We start from the raw sequence: 20,243 nt of genomic DNA, 5'->3' as shown, positions 1-20,243 counted from the left end.
GAAATTCTTCCGAATCTTTGAATTCGCAATTCGAGAAAAGAAGAGAGAAAAGAGGAAGGAAGGAGTAGTTGCAGATTTCGTTTATCCGTAGATAAGTATCTTATCATGGATATGACTCGATCAAGAAGGAGCTGCAACGTGACAAAGTTGGGTCGTAAATAATATAAATCGACGCGAATCATCGTTTGTATTCAATCGTTGCCCGATTATCCTGTAATAAAAATCTATGGAAAATCGATATTCCTTTCTTTTCTCACTCTCTCATTTTCCGCTCCCCCGTTCACAGCCGAGAAAATTACGATTGGCCGAGTTTTCGCCGAGGGCAGCGATAAAAATTCCACGGATGTGGAAACGATATCGTGTTCGCGGGGTGGATCGAGCCGAACGACAAGGATAATTTCAAATCGGACGGGAGGTGGAATTTCCGGGAACGAGGAGGCCATGAAATTTGCATTCATCGACACGCGTTCCCTGTTCCGCAACCTGTTATTACCACCACTGTTGCATCCGTGTCTCGCGAGGGAGGGGGGGAAAAACTCGGGGCGCCGGGCATTATCGCGGATCATTCACGTTCGTTCGAAATGGACGACGAACCGAGATCTTCCGTTTCGCCTCGGCGGTTTCGTTTCTAAAAGTCTCCAATTTTACGAGAGTTTCACTCACCTCTGCTTCTCTCCTCGGCGAATCGAGGAATTCGGAGCGATCCGATTCCCGGGAATAAATTATTTCCCTGCTTAATGTAAATATAAGCTGGACTCTAATGCGCGTTCGCGCGAGAGGTGGTGGTGCGCGCGGACGTGTCGCGAAGAAAACGTTACTTCCGCGATAAATTATTTCTCCCCGCGGACGGTGGGGTATCGGTGTTTGCCGCGCGACAGGAGAAACGGTCCGTGCGCGCCAACAAAGTCTCTCCCTGACGAGTGTACAAATCGATTGCCGCGCCGAGAGGCGACGAGACGAGAGGTCCCCTCCGCGCGCTCGAGGTCGTCAAACCTGCGGAGGTTACGTAAAACCTCGCACGCTCGCATCCTGGTACCTACGCACGCCAGATATACGACCGGCACGTCGATTCGACCGTACGCCGATCGATCACCGGCCCTTTAAAATCTCCAACGTTCCACCCTTCTTCCTACCTGTCTGTCCAACGTCTTCGCCACCAGCCGATATAATACTATAAAATACCGTATAATCGCTTTCGCCGATACCGATCGAGGATTGTTCGACAATTAAGCAGTGCATATATACATATATACTTTTATCTCGTTTCACGGTGTTGGAACACGGCGATCTCTATCGTACGTGTGCCATCTATATGCGCACATATATATATATGTATCGCGCGATATCGCCGCTTGTCCACACCTCCACGCCAGCGCGCGGGTTCATTATTCCCCTTATACCCCGCCGCGAGAGCGAACAATAGGGAACGCGAGTAGGCGTTTGTCATCGACGCGTAGGGATTTTACAATTCAAAGCCTCTTCCGCGTTCGGCTGTCGGCGAAAGGAAAACACGTACCGTGTCGAACGCGGTTTCCTCAAGCGGATAATTCCGCTTATTACACGACAAAGCTCCAACGCCAACGACGCCATTTACTCGTACATATATACATACGAGCTTCGCGTATATTATGGTCCCCTTAAATGGTAAATAGCGAATGGTATCGCGAACGTTGTTGGAAGGAAGAAGGGGAAATAATATCGGGGGGGTAAGAGTTCGATTAATCCGCTCGAGTGTTCTCCCTCGCTCGTTCGATTACACTTGGACACGACTCCAGAGTCCGAGATCCATCCGCGTTCGTACATTCATACCGTATCCCGCGCATCGTGAGCGCGATAAATCTCGGGGAGTCAGGTGGACGATGGTCATCAGCCAGTCCCCGCGTGTAAGAGAGAGGCCGCGTACGGTACCGGGCTTAAGCCCGTTCTCAGCAGGCCCAGCGACGAGACCCCCTGCTCACCACAACTCACCGTATCGTACACCCGCGATCCTCGCCACGGATCCCCCACGCCGCCGCCGCATTCCTGACCCGGACCGGCCAGGAATACGCGATACAGGCCATGCGAAAAACGCGATCCGCGCCTCTTCTAATTGAAAAACCCAATACACGCCACTCTCTTCCCATCCAAACGTTTCTCGTCCGTTTCGGAATAACCGAAAGGGAAAGGGAAACTTCTCTCGCAATTGTTTCGAGCTTGCCGATAACGGCGAGCGAGTTTCCAAAGCTGGAGAAGAAAGGTAACGGACGAAGGAGGAACGTTATTCCCCTCGATCGAAAAGACGAATATACCAACAGATGTACTGTACAACAAGCCCAACCATCTGAGATAAGCATTCCTCCCATTTAATAGAATCACGGGTGATGGATGATGGTAAATCTCATTTGCGAGCAAGTGGACGGATCCTGGAACCGATTCCATCCGTGAAAAATCCTCGACGAAATCGCGAATCAAGGAAATCATCCTTCACGCTGATTCTCTTCAGAGAAAGAGCTATGCTCCTCTGCGATTATAATTGCACGGAATATTATATCCTCCAGTTTCCGAGAGTGAATCGCGCGGCAATTTCTGAAGCTTCAGCCTATTATTATTAATCCGGGGCCGGATGTGATCTGGATCGCGGACGATAAGCGGATGACAACGTCGGAGGAGCACGTACTCTCCATCGATCACTCTCTCCTGCGTTCCGCTTGTTTCAAAACTTTCCTGTCCGTTCTTCTTCAAAAGAACCGCTAGGAAACAAATCCGCCAGATTCGTACGATAGATAAAAGATCCACGTTTGATACATACGTTCCTCGTTCGTCCCTCGCGAAACGATTCAAAAGTAGGAGCCCACAGGTGATTCGAGAGTTAACGATTAGCTCGAGAAACGAGATAATTCGCGCTTAACGTTTAACGCGGAGCAGCTTCGATAAAACGTCGAACGTTCTTCTTTTCTTTTTTGATTTCGTTATCGTTCGTCGACTGATCTTAATGAACGGGGAGTAAAGAAGTCTCGTTCGTTCGTATTTTTCCCACCCGTGGCGAGAACTATAACGAAGGAGATCCTGGAATAGGAACGGAGCGCGGCAACCGGTGCATTTTCCTCTTCCCCGTTGTATTTCGAAAAGACTACGTTTTAGGTTCGAGTATTTTGTATCGTTACGATCGTCAACCGCGCGTTAAACGGAGATTTTTCTTCGAGGGTCGATTCTTCGGAATCGCAAAGCAAAGATCTTGGTCGTTCGTGGAGGAGAGGGATCGCTGTCTCGCGTGTAATATCGCGTCATTAGAGCTAGAAGAAACAACACGCTTATCGCGCTCCTTCGTTACCCTTCTTCCTTCCTTTTTTTCGCACAGGGCTTCAACGCAGATGAGGGGCCTTGCGCTCCGCGATGGTCAATTTTCCAAAAAAAAAAAAAAGGAAAAAGAAAAAAGAAAAGAAAACACCACCGTGACCATCGCTTTTTGCGCGACCAAGCTCTCTATGATTGTCATTTCCGCGAAAACTGTGGCGGACCGCGCGCGTGTACCGAGGGATCATTTAGATGTCGTTAGAGGCGCCAACGTTGGAGCAGGGAGAAGAAATTACGTTTAAAACGAACAAGTGGATTTACACCAGAGATTTCTTGAACGTCTTGGAAAAACTCGATTATCTCGTTTATACCGATAAATAATTTATTTTTGAAGTAACTTTTGAAATAAGAATTGGAGAAATTTGCTCGATCGAATCACGAACTCGTTGACTCGTATTTGTCTAGTTATCGTTAATTGATTTACTATTCCAACTTGCCGACTGGATTTATGCATCCAGTTACATAACAGATTATATCCACGTAAAAATTATCCTTCCCTTTCTCTACTCGATAATAACTAATTTGCGCGCGTTCGTCGTTTCGGACATCCATTCCCAACGTATCGTCGATTTTCCGTGTCGCCGTTTCTTTCGTAATTAAATCTGGTTTGCGTAATCTGTCACGGCCAACAATATTTTGCCCGCTCCTCGTAACATTCGGCGAAGAAAGCAAAGTTTCGAAGTGGTCGATCGGAAAAATGACGAATGCGCCGGCCCGTTTCGATCGTGGCCCGTTCGGATCCCCGTTCCTTTCTCGGAATCGGCTTCACAGGTGGGTCGTTCATATTTATAGTTGGGGACTAACGTACAAACATTATGTTAATATTTGTTCAATATTTGTACGGCCTTACGTGGGCGTTTAGTGTCGCCTACGCGTGCGCACGCCTCGAAGCGTGTGCTTGGTCGAAAAGAGAGGCCGTAACCCATTATGTGTCGCGGCTGAACCCGATGGCCTATCGTGTCCACCTCCGTGCCTTTTCTTTTTCAGAGCCACGGGGAAAACGAAAATATTATTCCGTTGATCGTGACACGTGTAACATTGTCACTCGATTGTCGCTCCTCGACACCGGATAGGAATTTCTCTACCTGCTGCTACCGTCCACCATGTTTGCAAAATTGTCCTGTCAGAAAGAAGAAGAAGAAGAAGAGAGAAATCACAATTGGAATGCACTCGATAAACAAGAACGTAACGCGATTGGTCGATATATCTTGGAGGAAATTATCGTTTCATCGAATCGTATCTATCGGTGAAAGTTGGCATTAAGGGGGCTCGATAATACTCCATTGTCGTCGGTCGATTTTATTGTTTCAAAGGTAACGTTTGTCGTTGCGGTAAGTTTCGTCGCGTTTTCAGTCGCACGTGCGAGACGCGTGGGTGTCGGCGATCGAGACTATTCGATGCTCTCCTCGCCCTCTCCTGGCTTATCGTACGACTAATTAACTTATCAAACTGATCAATCAATTAACGCGTACACGTCCGTGTAAAGAAAGACGCGAGGAGGGGCGAGACACGCTTCTTGCAAATATGACGTTCTTTATTCAAATCCAATGTACAATTACAATTTACAACATTGCCGTTTCAAACGTCGAACATTTCGACTTTAATTAACGCCAATTATACGCGCATAAGTAATGGTTCGTTGGCTGGCATTCAACACGAAATTGCCAACGACAGGTGTATCCCATTCGCTTCCATACAGTCCGCACCATAATCCCAACATAGAAAGTCCAAGCTCTCTCCCCACGATACAATTTCGTTCGCTGGTAACGAAATGCCCGCCTCGCGATGCAACTATTATCTTCTCCGTGTCCGCGGCGAGTCACGATACGGCCAAGTGGAGTCGTCCACTTACGCAAACGTCGACGGTCACCGTCTTCCTTATCTTCCTCGATCATTTCGATCGTTGAAAGTAGAGAGAAGAGGAAAGTAGAAGAAGACAGATACTATTCACCGGCCTATCGTTTGTATTCTTTCCGGCAATTAACACGATTCGTTTGCTTCTCGATCCCATTCTTTTCTTTCTTCTTACGACGAGACCGTTCCTCGCTGTGGGTCGAATCGAAAACCACCGATTCCGCGTCTCGAACACGGATCTCTCCTCGATCGCGTGTTTACGTCGGAAGGTCGCGCTCGAATAGAAATATTTGCGCGCAACTCGGCTTCGTCGCTCGCAGTCGTCGACAACGTCCGCCGCTGTTCGCATCTCAAGATGAACGTGAACAGGAGAAGCGTAATTGCACCGTCTCATTCGCGAAACATATTCGATATCGTTTAGTCGTTCGTTATTACCTGCCACGACAGAGTCGGAGTAAAAATGTGGAGTAGCGCGAAATAAATTTGGAAGGAAAGGGAAAGACGGAGTGGATCGATGATTATTCGAATCACGGGATCGGCGGCGATATCGTTGGATCTCGAGCGAGAAGATCGGGCTGCCCGCGGCCAATTTTGTTCGAGATAAAATATACTCGGCCGGGATCCGATCCAATTAATCACCGTTAATTACGGGCGCGGGGGCAGCGGCGCGGCGAACGGGGACGATTAACGAGTAATCGATTTCGATCGCGCCGACCAAAGAGAATCGACCGGCCGTAAATTTTCCTTTTCCTGCTCCCGGATAACGCGCAAGCGTTACACACGCCCGATCGACGTCTCCAAATTGTTCCATCATCGATCCGGACCGCGTTATAATAGGAATCGGTGTCTTGGGACGAGTAATTTTCTCTCTCTCTCTCTCTCTCTCGCCTGAATCGATCGCGTTAAATTGGGATTTTGGGACAACTTGATGTATATACGTATTCGATAGGACGGGCACAGTTCGAAATAAGCGAGAAGAGAACGACGGGGACGATGATGTGTTCGCGACGCGTTCGTAAAAGTGGCCGACGACTCGACGATTCCCGCTTGCTCATCGTGCGAATCTATGACGAAGAACGGTAAATTGCCCATTTGTGGAACGACAGATTCGATTCGACGGCTTTCGAAGACTATTTGACGACGGGAAAAAATCTCGTCGAATGGCCGATAGAAGCAATTATATTCTCGGATGTCATCCAATAGGAAACGATACGTACATAACTCGTAATTTCGAATGTTCCGCGACTCGTAAACACAAGCCCATAAATTACTACATTACCAGGCTCTGTCGTCGCCAACAAAACAAAGAATCTCTGGTTTTGTTCTTCCCCCTTCTTCCGTCACGTTCGAATCCCGTTTCGCGATAACGATCGGTAGTATTATTGGCCATTAACGATCGTTGTCGCGGCATCATCGCTACCAGATGGACTAATCCCGGGTCAACCAACTCCCCGGAGGCTCGATTAACGGCCACCGTGCTCACCTCACTCGCGATAATTCGAATTCGAAAGAGGTCGAAGGCCTGTGCACGTAAACTCCGTCCTTTCGTTTCTTCCTTTTCCGTCCCTTTCCTTCTCTCCCGTTTTCGCGATACGAAATTCGAACGGAGCCGAGACGAACCGACGAATCCACGTTGCCGATCATCGTCGAGGGCCATTATCTCGCTTTCCCACGATCCGATCGGACCGCGCGCGGATTTCACAAAAGCCGCTGGACAGCCGGTTAATTAATTAACGGGGGGCGCGGAGGGGGCCGTGAATCTACTAAACCGGGATCCGTCGATCATCGATCGATAAGAGAGAGAGAGAGCGTCGCGGAAAGCGGTGAGTTGCGATTACATTGTTTGGAGCCGTGAATAGAGCCGTCTGTGCGGATCCATTGTGGCCACTCGGCCAATCGACATCGCTTACCTTCTCTTCCTTCTTCCTCCTCCTCCTCCCCGTCTATTCTTCACCCGCTCCCGCCCCTCGTTATACGTTTCCACCGTTGTTGCTTCGCACTTTATATAAATACGAGGCTGGTTCCGCCTGCGCGTTGATTACCGGAAGGGGTGCCCGATGTTTTCCATTTGAGAAAAGAAGAAGAAGAAAAAATCTCCCGATTGAGTTGCGACGCGTATCCACATCTCTCGCTCCTCTTATAACCAGCTCCCTGCCTTTTATCCTGCCTTTTATATCGCGCACACGTGATCCGTTCGCCACCGCGAATCCGGGAAAGACGCTTCGATCGCAGTAACGAACTCGTCGCATTCGCTCTTTTTCCCTCTTCTTTTTCGTTCTCTCCGTCATCGACACGCTTGCTTACGCCGTCTAATTAAACGTCCAATTAACCGGCTCGCGACTCCTCGCGGCCGGTTATCACGCTAATCACGAGGATATTCTATCGAGCGCGTGACGGGATTAATTCGAAGCGAAACCGCGCGAATTGGAAATACCGCCTCGTCCTCGAACAGTGCGCGTGTCCGCTCAGTGTCTCGGGATTGTGTTCGCGAGTTTCTTTCCTCGACGAAGAGAGAAAAAGGAAGAGTAAAGAAATTGGTCGGCCAAGTTGTTGCCTTCGTATCTCCTCTATTCTCGAATATGATCTGCGCGAGAAAGAGAGAAGAAGGATAAGGAGAAGGGAGCGAGTAAGACGCCCACACTTGGAGATACGCCGCATATACTCGTATATATCAGCGGCCTCGCCGCAGGTGTAGCCTTCCTCCCTTCCGGCCAATTCTTTCCGCCGATCGCGTTCCAACGCGGCCGGTAATTTTATCTCCTGGGACTCCGGTTAAAACGGAGTTAATTAGGCCTCCAGATAAATAATTATCGATAGGGCTTCCGGTGAGCGGCACGCACGACATCTGGGGGTGGTGCCAGCTGCTCCTCTGCCTCGCGAGGCAACTTGTCGCCCGCCGATCTCCCTCCCCTCCCCCTCGTTTCCTGGAATCGGTCGGGTGGGTGTTCGATATCGGCGATTTCTCGAAAGATTGGATAGAAAAACGCGCGATAGGATCGTCGCGAGTTGGTTGGAGCGAGAGAGATCGGAGGCGAGAAATTTCTTGTTCGCCGCGAACCGTGGACGGGTAGTTAAAAGCGGACCTTGAGAGCCTTATCGCCACCGATCTGGGGCACACACACACGCGCGCGCGTCTCGAGCGCTTTCTCGCCGTGTCCTCGAGCGTCGCGTACGGGGCGAGCGACGACGATATCGATGGTGGTGATAATAAGGACATTTTACGCATCCTCTCTCGTTTGCATTTTGATAGAAAACGCTCGTAACACGCCCCTCCCCCTCCTCCTCATCTTTATCCATTTGCCAGCTTTCGTGAAATGTTCGATCGTATCTGAACGGTTTACTAATTCTTCATAAATCGTGCGCCCGATATCATCTGGCCGCGCGAATGCGCGCGAGAGCATTTCTTAATAGAAAATTACGATTCGAATGATCATCGGCTGCGGAACGATAATCTTCTCGATCGAAATTAAGTCGGCCGCTCGTTGCTCGCGCAACGAATATATTACCGGTTTTAAGCGGATCGATCGATGTTTCGTCCTTATCGATTAAAGAAAAAAAAGGAAGAAGGGAATAAGAGATCAGGGGATTGCTGCAGAAATAAGGGTAATTTTCATTCGAAAAATCGTTAAATATCGCGAATATTGGACGATGGGACGAGTTCTCGAGGTACACAAAGGATCACAATGAGATGACGGGTCGATAATCCCTCTGTGCTCATCTCTCTGTAATAGCTTCTCCCAAGATGAAGCTCGAGAGGAAAATAATCGTAACGTTTCTCAGTCAATCCCTTTGGACCATTATCGGTAAACACGCTATTAACGCTTCTGTCGTAGACCTCTGCCCGGACTGGAGAAACCCGTGTACCCAATCTAGACTCGTAAAACTGTGCGGCGAGTGTGTCCGGTAATAACGCGCGGACGCGCTATCCATCAGCCGGGACAAAACAGTTAAGCGGTCGTGCGATCTCGCTCTCTCCGACGGTGTGTAATGAACGTCGGATCCGGCGAAATGTCCGCGAAAAAGGCGCGCTGAATCCTCTCTTCCGTTGCTCAGCCAGAAGAGGAGGCCTCGTGGAGAACCGTTGTTCCAACTGCCCTTCTGGATCTATCTGCGGGGTGGAATCTCAGGAGCGATCGTTCGCCTCGCCCACTCTCCTTTTCTTCTTTCCTGCTCGAGGATTCGGGACGCGTGGGCGATCGTTGTTTCGATTTCGATCAGATTTTCAGATACGCTCGCGCGGAGGATGTAAAAAGGTTGGAGATATTCGAAGAATTCGTTACGAAACGAGACGAAACGGGCAAGCAGGGCCGGAATCGTAATCGTTGGACGCATCTGCGCCGCAATTAAGCGCGGTCACCTTTCGAGGTGGCGCGTCGTGTGCGAGATTCTTCTCGACGTTAAACACCGCGAGAGAGAGGATATCGTGGAGATAGTCACCTGCTGATTTCGTGTCATCCGGTCTAATTCTAGCCGGGGCAGCGCAGTTCATGGGTTATCGCGGCCCCAGGATCGCTCGAATTAAAGAATCTCGCATGTGGTCCTGGTCCGTAATAGCCGTAAAGGTGGCGGCTAATTAAATTCCTTTGGGGACGGAGTGGATTGGTTGGGCTCAACCACGGGCGATATATATTCCTTTCTTCACGAACGAGCCGCGTTTACGGGTTAATTGACCCCGTATACGAATCTATCCAAAGTGTCGTTTCTCCTCGGTTTCCCAAGAATCCTCCACCCTTCGCTCGTAGCAGCTCGAGATGATTTTCGCGAATCCATTCGCGAATCGCGACTCCGCTCTTGTTTCGATGCAACGATAATCATACGTCAAAATTTATTAATTTACTTATAATAAATTTTATTTTTAAGACGTCGTTAATTTATAATAATGATTTGTCAATGAAACTTTCTACTTTTTTCATTGCCATATCTGCAAACTGTACTAAAATTAATTTCAACGTTTACGACACGTACAACCGAACCGTCGCTTAAGACTCGTCTCTCAAGCTTAACTTATATAACTCGAGCTTTTTTTGATTCGAGAGAATATCAAGTTGGAGAAAGAATAACCCACCCTCCCCTCCTCCTCCCGCTTCGAACATCCTCGCCAAGGCAATTTCCCTCGAGTGCTCGCTAAATTGTCCCGAACCGTCTTTCGCTCGCCGCCAATTTAGCCCAATACGCGTATATTCGTAGAATATAACGGGCGAGGGATGCGCGTCCGTTTACGCGCGACATAAATCCAGCTTAATGATATCGCGAGTAATGTCAGAGTGACGGTATCTCGGCAAACGGGTACACGTAGTAAGAACAAGGCTGACACCTCGATCCACCGTTCCGCGCGGCGAAAGATCGTATCGCCGAGATTTTCTGCTGCGACCCTACCCAACATTCGTTTCGTCGTTTAGAACAGATAGAGAGAGAGAGAGAGGCAGGGAGAGAGCTCGCGATGACCCGAGACCACGAAATTTCCGACCTTTCTTCACTCCTCGTCGGATTCAGCAACGCGATTCGCCTTCAGATAGCTTCGCGAGACTCGTCGCTGCCCGTTCGCGCTTCGTCCATCTTTTTTCTTCGTGCACAGCATCTCTCGAAACTCTTTCTTGGCGAACCGATTCTCGATCCGAATTCCGCCCCCTTTCTTCAAGTTTAATCGAATGTATTTTTACGTATAATCGTCTGAAAAGAAAAAACATGAATCGGTTCGGACAGAGGACAAAGATTCCCGGAGACGAAGAATTGGGAGCGCGCGCGAAAATGCCGCGTCGGTGGCAGGTGTAACGTGGAAGGAAGGGGGAAAAAAAGATGGAAAAAGCGAAACTGGAGGCTGGCCACGCCGCTTCCCGGAGACGGTGTTCCCGCGAACTAATTGCGAGATCGAGGCGGGGAGACACGGGTGGGAGGGAGGGACACCGGACGATAACGGGGCTTTCAGCGGGGAACTCGTAAATTTCTCGGTGGCGAGTTGTGCCCGTGGATTTTTAGGCCGCCTTCCTCCTGCGAATTATCCTCCACCCCTCCCCCAATTTGTTCCCTTCCTCTTATCAGCGAACACTCGCTGCTTCGTTAAATAACGAGTAATAAGGCGCAACGAAAACCCTCTCCCCTCCGTTATCTTATCTCCGTAACCCGATGCTCGACCTCTGCCTTCTAGTTTCGAAACGATCGAAAAACCAAGTGTTGGAGCAAGGAATATTATTCCATCGAGCGAGCGATGTTAGGAATCGTCGTTTTTTGCCACGGTCGTTGAGGAAAAAAAGATAATCGTCTCGCTGAAAATTGAGTGGACGCAATACAGTTTTCAACTATATTAAGCGCTCGAGTTATCGACCCGTTCCTTTGCCATAGACTCGTTCAAGCGTTTCTTCGCTACTCCTTGCGAAATAACGAGCTGTTCCAAGACACGTAGGAAGTGGTGATGCGCGGTTGCTTACTCGTTATGAGTCGCACCGAAACTACCGAGGCCGAATTAAACCGATCTCGTTCGTATGGGAATGGATGAGCGAATAGGACAACTCGGCCGGAGATAAATCAATCCACAGTCCATTTCGAAGGCAAGTTCGAATCGCGGATCGGATAGGGAACAGCTTGTCGATCCATTCGAATAAGTTTAGGAAAGAGTTTAATGAACGTTTGGTAGCCATCAGGTGGAAAAATTGTTGGATGGTCACCGTTAGAAGATTATTAATAGGGGCCCGATGGGAAGCGTGACATCCGAGGTTGGAGAGAGAATGGGGAGCAGTTGGATGGCGGTATTGTGACGCGTACGCGGATCCCTGCGGGACGTCGGAACGTACCGGGAATCGGCAGGCTCTCTCTCAGTGGGGACCGGTAAATACCACTAATCGCTTCTCGATGCTTTCTAACCCGCCTCGACTCCAAGAGTTATTGCCGTTGCTTTCATTCAGACCACCTCGGCCAAGGCCTTCTTCTTCCATCCATCCATCCATCCGTGCGTACACGCGCGCACGCGCGAATCGTCGTGAAACTCTTCTCCCCGAAAGATACGAACGAGTTTGAGAAAACGAGAGGAGCTATAGAAAATTTGGATATAAAATAGAAACTGGACATTACCAATTTATTATATATCGCAATTATTACATGATCGTTGAAAATCACATTCATCACTCGATAAATCACTCGATAAAAATGATATACGAATTTTATGTCGACAGAGGAACAGAGAGAGGGAGCTATACGATTTAAAAAAAGAAAAGAGAGGAGGAAGAAAGAAAGAAAGAAAGAAGGAAGGAAGGAAGAAAGGAAGGAAGGAAAGAAAGAAAGAAAGAAAGAAAGAAAAAACAAAAGTGACGGACGACAGATGATACTCGGAGACGCGAACGGTTTCACTCGGCACCGATCGTTCCACAGGGAGGGGGGAACGGTCTATGCAACGCGTTGACGACGCGCCGGGAAGATGCAACACGGTAACGGACTTGCTTCTCCCTCGAGAATCGATTAATCCTCCTCGATGTTCGCGCGTCGATTATTGGCCCCGTCATCTCGATCGCTGTTCGCCGACGATCGGCTCCGACTCATGCTTCGATCGCGGCTCTTGCTGTGCCTCGACCGCGTCTCCATGTTGCTCTCCTTCTCGCACGTGCACATCCCGTTGTCCTCAGCCGTCAGTTGCTCCACCGGATTACTATTCAGGGCAACTATGTCCCTGGTCCTCTTGGTGCACCTGCATCTCGTGCACGCCATCCGCCTCATTCTCGTCCCACGGCCCCTCCTCCTCGTCGAACGGCGACGACGGCGACTGCTTCTGCGTCTTCTGCGCCCTCTCCTTCTGCTTCTCCTGCGCCCCCTTCGACGACCTCTTCTCCGCCGACCCCTGCTTCGTCTTCTTCGCCCCCTTCTTCTCGCCTGCTCGGTTGGCATCATGTTCGACGTGAGCTGGGAATCCGGGTCCGTGTTGAGAAAATAGTGCCCGTTGGCCTTCTTCAGGATACCGTAGTCCAAACCGCGTTTCAACGCCGCGTGCATCTGGGGAGGGGGGAAGGAAGAAACGGGGATTCGAATTCGTCAATGCCGTATGTATATACGTATGTATGTATTTTTCTTGTCGCGTTTACACTCTCTCTCTCTCCCTCTCTCTCTCTCTCTCTCTCTCTCTCTCTCTCTCTCCCTCTTCCTCTCTCTCTCTCTCTCTAGGACGATATATCGATCCAGCCATTCGGAAGCTAGACCGATCGAAAAACCTCGAAAAATATTCGTTTGCTTCGACCAAATTTTTTTCGTGATATTTGAAATTTGTTTTTTTTCCCCCTTTTTATTTTTTAAGAAGAAAAAAAGATACGAAGAAGCGAAGCTACCTGTCTGTTCACGGTCGACTCGTGAACGTTGCACTGCGACATGATATAATTCATGATCTCTTTCGACGTGGACCCGTGAGCCTCCCTCAGATTCCTGATGGCGTTAACCACCCTGGACGACATCTTGGGCGTTTGCTTCCCCATTTTTCAATTACGTCTCCCGCTTTTTTTTTCTTTTTTTTTTCAAAGAAAGTTTCGACACGATCCCTTCGAATCGGTGAACCGAGAAAGCTTTCAGCTTCCAACTTGTTGATAATGTGCATTTGAGCTTTACGTGTAATTTAGACGAACGCCTTGTAAACGATACGCTTGGATTAGAATTATCACGAGAAAATTTGAAGAAATTATGCCAAAATCATCGTGATCGATTTGCGTCTCGGGAACGATCCGGGTGCCAACTAAACGATTTTGTTTACCGTGGTTTCCGCGTTTCGATTTTTTTTTCCATTCAACGCCAAGCTCCCCACTCGAAAACTATTCCACTACGAAATTGTCTGATTCGCCTTGAAACGGACACCATCGGAAGCCGGTGTCCCGATCGCTTCGATATCGACGTCGATCCCTCCCCCTCCTCTTTTTTCTTTTTCTCGAAAAGAAAAACTCGGACTCGTTCCTCGGTTATAGCTCGGTTCACAGTTGAACGGGTACCGAGGATTACCTTGCCGCGAGCGACGGGTTTATCCGTTTAATAGGGCCGTGGGGGGGAAAAATCGAATCCGCGGAAGCGTGACAAGATGGAGATTTTCAAAGTGCATCGCTGTTAAACCGAATTACATGGGTGAAATGGTAGGAAAGGAAGGAGAAACGGAAACGATAAAGAAAGAAGGGAACGAAGCGCGTATCGCAGCGCCTCGTTGTTGACGTTAACGCTGCTTTCACTCGGTTCCTCGCTCGTGCAAGTTCACTCTTCTTTCATCCTTTCACGTCTCCCCCCTCCTCCGATATAAATTCGTAATGATCTCGAGTTATCTCGGTATCAGTCTCGATTAGATTATTAGCTTACTCGTTTTTCTCAACTTGAAACGCGCGGAGGTATCGAATCGACGAACCGTGGAGAGGAGGTATAGGAAAAAGCGAAACGGATATCGGCTGTCGGTTGTCGCGAATAACGTGGGAACAGTGGCGGTTGGATAGGGATTATTCTCGATGTTAATCGATCGATCTTCGAATTTCTCACCTTGCTCTCGCTTTCCTCGATTAATCCCCCACTTCCAATCCGGAAGCGGAACGATCGTTAAGCGATACCTGTTAAATTTGGCGATGTTGGATGGTAACGAAGTCAGTTTGCAGCCGGCTCGGTGCCACGCCAAATTTACCGATTAATTTTTTCCCTCCCATGTGTGCTCATTAGCCGCCCTTAATGGTGTCGGCGGCGTTAAAAAAGCCGCGATTCCGAGCTGGTTGGACGGGGGACGCGTGTATCCCGTTCGAGACATCTTGCCACCTCGTCCGGTAATTGGATAGTCGGGGATGCCGCGGTTTACAAGAATAACGCGGCAATTTAGCCGACCATTTAGCCTTATACCCGACCAGAACCGATTCCCCGATTCGTTAATCAGCACCAGGTGTCGCCGCGCCGCGTTCCCCCGATCCTCCTGCGCACCTGCGCGCCATGTAGATGCTCGCGTCTACGCGCCAACGATTATTCATCAACGTCGCGCTTAGACGAGAGGGACGCCATCGTCTCTCTTCTTCCATTTCGCTACCTTTCTTCACCGATCTTCTTCTCCTCCATGCCTTCGATAGAGACTTTCGATATTATTTAGCCGTAAATTCTTCGAAAATCGATAGCCTCGATGGTTTTCTTCGTTTCATCGAGGTATTATTACGGATACGTCGTTCGATTCCGTTCTCCCACATTCTCGTTTCGACGCTTTTCGTCCTTCCGCGCACAGCTGCCTCGAACCTCGGTTTCCCGCGGAATTCGCCTCTTCCTTGGCTCGCTCCAACGCCAGTCTCGATAATAAGAAGATATTGCGGGTTTTCCATTCGACTTCGTGTCTTCGTAAGAATATCAGTGCGAGTACAGCGAGTCGGCAGCTCGGCTGTCGGGAAAAGCGGCCGATCGGGCGTCGACCAATCAACGCCGTGTCGCGCGATCATCGCAATTGGTTGATCAACGGCGTTCCGAACGGCAAAACGGGGACTCGTAACAGTGTAATTGTCCGCTTTGCATACTCGATTGCATTAGCCGTGGCCGCGCCTGTGTCGCCTGTCTGTCCATTACAGCAGCGTTTTTGCTCGCGGCTCGCCATTTTGCTTATATATTATCGCGAGTAATTATCGATCAGCTCGCCGCTTAATGTAAATACTCGTGGCGCAATTAATAATTAATATTCCGCGAATCAGCCGAGATAAATGGCCGCGTGTTTGCATTCGTTGGAACACGATCGGCGGGGCACGCAGCGCCCGAGGAAATCGTTATTGAACGCGCCGCGGACAAATCGATCGCGAGGCTCCCGTTTATTCCGTTCTTTTCTTCCTTCTTCCTCCCCTCCTCCCTTCTTTTCGCTACGCGAAAGGGATCCTAAAGCATTGGAAAACGTTTAAAGACGTTGTAGAAAATGGAATTTTTTCCGCGCAAGTTCGACTCGAATCGGTTCGATTCCCCGTTCGGAGGAGAAACCTGTTCCACGGTTCCTCGAATCTCTTTTGTCGTTGGATCACGGCTCGGCCTTATCCGAGCGGAGCGGCTCGTGGTTGCGAAACGCGCGGCGAGCAGAGGCAAAAGGAGCGAGAGGAAGCGAGGATTTTCGAGGCGGACGGGGATGAGCGCAAAGGGTGAATTAATGCCGATGAGAGCGGGCGCAGTTAATAAACGCGGACTTATTAAACGATTACATTAACGCATCCGTCGCCGGAGATTAATGCACTCGGGCCTGGAACGTCTCACTCGTTGGCGGCGGGCGGCTGCGTATATAACGTATATACGCGTACACGAAGAAAGCCGACAAGAAATATGATCTACACAGTGTGGTGGGCACGGTATCGCGGTAGCCTTCGAGATAATTACGGCCACGACCGGCGATAACTTTGGCGTCGTCGAAGGGCCCGAGTGGGCCGATAAAAGCGTCGTGTTAACGTGCTCTTTTCTTTCTCTTCTTTCTCTTCTTTTCGAAGATGCAGCAATCTAAATTCACCGTGTATCGAAGAGAGTGGAGAAATCGTGCAATGGGTGGACACGCCAAAATTTCCGCGAAGAGACGGCTTTTTTTTTTTTCCTTTTTTTTTTTTTTTTTACGATTTTGCAACAGTGCCACGTTCGCGGACAAACGAAGCAGAAGTTACGCGCGCGGACAACGATATCTTGGCACGACGATATCCAGAAATAATAACCACGTATACAGACGCGAGAAAGGCAGGGTAGCGGCAGCAATAAGTAACGAAAGGACAATCTCGTCTATCCTGCAGCTAAGTGTCGGTCACGCGTCGAGGTGGCATTTCAACTTTCATGACTCTATCTTCTACTTCCCGTCTTTTACGACAATCTTGTAATTACGTCTTGGAGCACGTTCCTCGTAATGACACGTCGTTGCGTAATTTGCGAAAACTATCGTACGGCATTAGCTTCCTTAAACGTTTTAACTCATCATCGTGAAACAAGAATAACACGAATCCTTCGCTTCTTCTTTATCGAGGCCCGACAACGGCTTCGATACGATTTACACGTCCCCTGATAAGTATATATTTTTACTTCCCGTTAGAAAAAAAGAAGGAAGAAAGAAAAAGAATTGGAAATTGGATTCCCTGGCGAAAGGGATAAATAGATTTAGATTTCGAACGATCGAAAGTGGAAAGGGAGGGAAAATATAAGTTGGATCCGCGGAAAGGGAGATTAATAAGAGAGGAGGGGAAAATACGGAATAATATAAGAGGCCGGGATTTGATCGCGAGCAGGTGGACGAGAAGAGGCGAGAACACGAAACTCTGTCGGCCCACCCGCGCCAAACCACTCGTCCCGGTGTCACGTGTTTATAAATAGTGCATCAACGTAATGCCCGCCGGCTGTAACCGTGGCGAAAGATTTACGCGCATCGCGGCCGCCATACGCGGCTCGCCAACGCGGAAAGGAATTCCGCGATGTATAATAACGAGGGTGTCCCATCACGTGCCTGGTTACCCGTTACCGATCACCGTCCGAGATTTCGCCCTTCCCTTCCTCTCTCATCTTATTTCCAACACTGATACTTTGATTTAGATTTCTTCATCGAGTGGCTTTTAAATGTATACGTACTTTATAACGATTTAGATTTCTTTCTTCCAAATCAATCGTCCTTCCATTTAACCTATAAGCTTCTAACACACGTACTTCGTAACGATAGATTTCTTTTCTCCAAATTAATCGCGCTCTTTCATCGAGTATAGGTTTTTAAAAGTATACATACTTTGTTTCGTTTAGGTATCGTCTTCCTCCATCGTTTTCTAAAATCTACATTTTACACCATTTATTCGGATTTAGATTTCTTCCCTCTAAAATCGTTTTTCCATTTAATCTACAGTCTTCTAATACGTATATATACGATAACGATTCTTTTCTCCAAACGAACGGTCTTCCATCGAATATAGGCTTCCAAGTATATACGTACTTTGTAACGAAATTTATGACGCGGACGTCGCTGATATTGAAACACAGCCTTTCCTCAAACCGCAGTCTCTCGCAACATAATTTAGGACAGGCATCACGCGGGCGGACAAGCGAAATGCGTCTCGGAAACCGTGGCTTACCGAGTCCAGACGTTAACGCGCATGCGACGATGAATAATCCTGTCGCGTGTCACAATTACCCTACCACGTCTGCCCGCGCCGCCGAAAACAATCCATTTTTCACGTTAATCCGCCGTATATAATTCTCCACCACTGTCCGATATCTCTATAGAAATGCCTCTGCTTCCTTCCATCGATTTTCTCCACGCGATTTCACCAGACGACCGATCCCCAATTAAGTCGGATTCGTTTCGAAAATTCGTGGAGGGAAAATTTCACGAGCCGACGCGAGACACGCGGAAAACGGGATGGCGCGTTTAACAAATGGCGGTCGAAATTTTCCAAGTTTCCTGGCGCGGGGCACACTTTATCAACGTAGAGGCATATTTCACGGACCCGTGGCTTTCGCTCGCTGCGCGCTCAGCTATTTCTGCGATCCGCGGAGAGCCATCCACGAGATGTCACATCCACGGACCTCTCCCGCGCTAATGTCACGCTGTTCCGTATAACGAGGGAACAAAACGATGAAACGGGGAAATTGTTATCGCGGCCGAGACTTGTCCTTTCCTCCTCCTCCTCCTCCTCCCCTTCCCCCTCCTCCTCGAATTTATCGTCGAGCGTCTTGGCCGGGTAATCGAATGAACGAAGCCGCTGGAGTTACCGGTGAAATTAGTCAACGTAATTAAACATCAAGAGGCCTGCCTGACGGGAATGCAGATTGAGACGATCAAAGGAGCAACCCCGGAGAACTTGGTTGATGAATAGCGGATGGAAAAATGTTTCTCTATGTTCTTGCTGAATTTGTGTGTTGCGCCACGATTTCGTTGAAATGTATCTCGTTGAAAGGTACAAAGTGTAAGAAGAGGAAACGAAGGAATAATATTTATTACCCGTGTTGCTGGATTTCTACTATATTCTACTCATTCGTTCGCACGAAAACGGACATTTTTCGCGATAAAGTCGATAAAATCGGAACGTATATGCTCGATACATTTAATAACGCGTCCCTTGATGTAAATTTCATTTCGAGGAGCGGATTCGATTCGATTTTTGACGTACACGTAAACAGGACCGGAGATTTTACGCGACAATGAGAGACGCGTGAAACGGTTGGTTTCATTGAACCGTTACGGGTACGCGAAAGTTTGACTCGTCGAGTGTGTTGTGAAAGCGGTGTCGTTGCACGCATGACGAGTTTATCCGTCGCGACATTTTAATACTCGTACTTGATCAAATTATTAAGACGTTCCGTCCGCCTCTTGCTTCCTCGACCATAACATTTTCGTTTCTCATGCTTCTTTAAATGTGTGACACCGCCGCTTAAATTATTCCAAACGTGTATTCTCTCTCTCTCTCTTTCTCTCCTCTTTACTCCTCATCCCTCGCGATACTAAACGCATCTTCCGTTCCTTGTCGCGTGCAAAAAGGGGGAAAAAGACAAAGTTTCGAGTATATAATAGCGATATGCAAATATAAATAGGAGTAGACGCTTTCCTCCTTTATCTCTGTAACGAAATTATTTCAATTTTTCCCTTTTGACCGTTGCTGGCTGTTCACCCAACCGATATGGAGAGAGAGAGAGAGAGAGAGAGAAAGAGAGAGAAGCGTTTGAACTTGATGTACGGCAGACGCAACAATCAGCCTGTTAGACGAAACAATCGAGGAGGATCCTTCTGTGAGAAATGCCCTCGAGGAATGGAGGATTCCGCTCCATGAGATTATGTATGCGTACGTTTGTCAGTTTAATGGAATCCAACGTGACGTGAGCCGTAAGGACGAAAATAATGGGTTCGGCAGAAGGATCTGCTCTCCTTGGTAAATTAAACGACACCTCTTCCGGATTCCTCCTGCGAGAAAGAATCCGCCGACCAGTTTAGAAACGTATTTCTACCGCTACGATGATAATCGTACGCGATTAAATTAATTCCAACGCTCTCTTATTCGATCTAGTTTTCTGAAACAACGGAACAACGGGGACGATTTTCTTCCGTGACCTGTAAATCGGCCGATTCCAAGGCTCGGAGAGGAGCGTGTTTATAAATGTAT

At 48.6% G+C, this 20,243-nt stretch overlaps 2 protein-coding genes and 1 long non-coding RNA gene across 5 annotated transcripts in view; 1 reads left to right on the top strand and 2 right to left on the bottom strand.

Annotated features, from left to right (window-relative positions):
• The window catches only part of LOC107992718 (uncharacterized), a 196,033-nt gene that overhangs the window by 73,253 nt on the left and 102,537 nt on the right, over positions 1 to 20,243 (top strand). The window lies entirely within an intron of this gene.
• The window catches only part of LOC133667075 (uncharacterized), a 93,753-nt gene that overhangs the window by 46,824 nt on the left and 26,686 nt on the right, over positions 1 to 20,243 (bottom strand). The gene's annotated exons all lie outside the window — the stretch shown is intronic.
• On the bottom strand, positions 12,243 to 15,379 carry LOC107992719 (serine/Arginine-related protein 53-like). The gene is made up of 2 exons (XM_017048761.3): positions 13,494 to 15,379; positions 12,243 to 13,164 (listed from the first exon to the last, which is right to left on the bottom strand). The coding sequence occupies exons 1-2, from the start codon at positions 13,635 to 13,637 to the stop codon at positions 12,637 to 12,639; spliced, it is 672 nt and encodes a 223-aa protein (XP_016904250.1). The 5' UTR covers positions 13,638 to 15,379; the 3' UTR covers positions 12,243 to 12,636.

This window comes from Apis cerana, linkage group LG1 (assembly GCF_029169275.1).
Source record: "Apis cerana isolate GH-2021 linkage group LG1, AcerK_1.0, whole genome shotgun sequence".
In the NCBI taxonomy this organism is placed as follows: Eukaryota; Metazoa; Arthropoda; class Insecta; order Hymenoptera; family Apidae; genus Apis; species Apis cerana.
The sequence above is the reverse complement of the archived record's forward strand: the minus strand, read 5'-3'. Positions and strand labels throughout refer to the sequence as shown.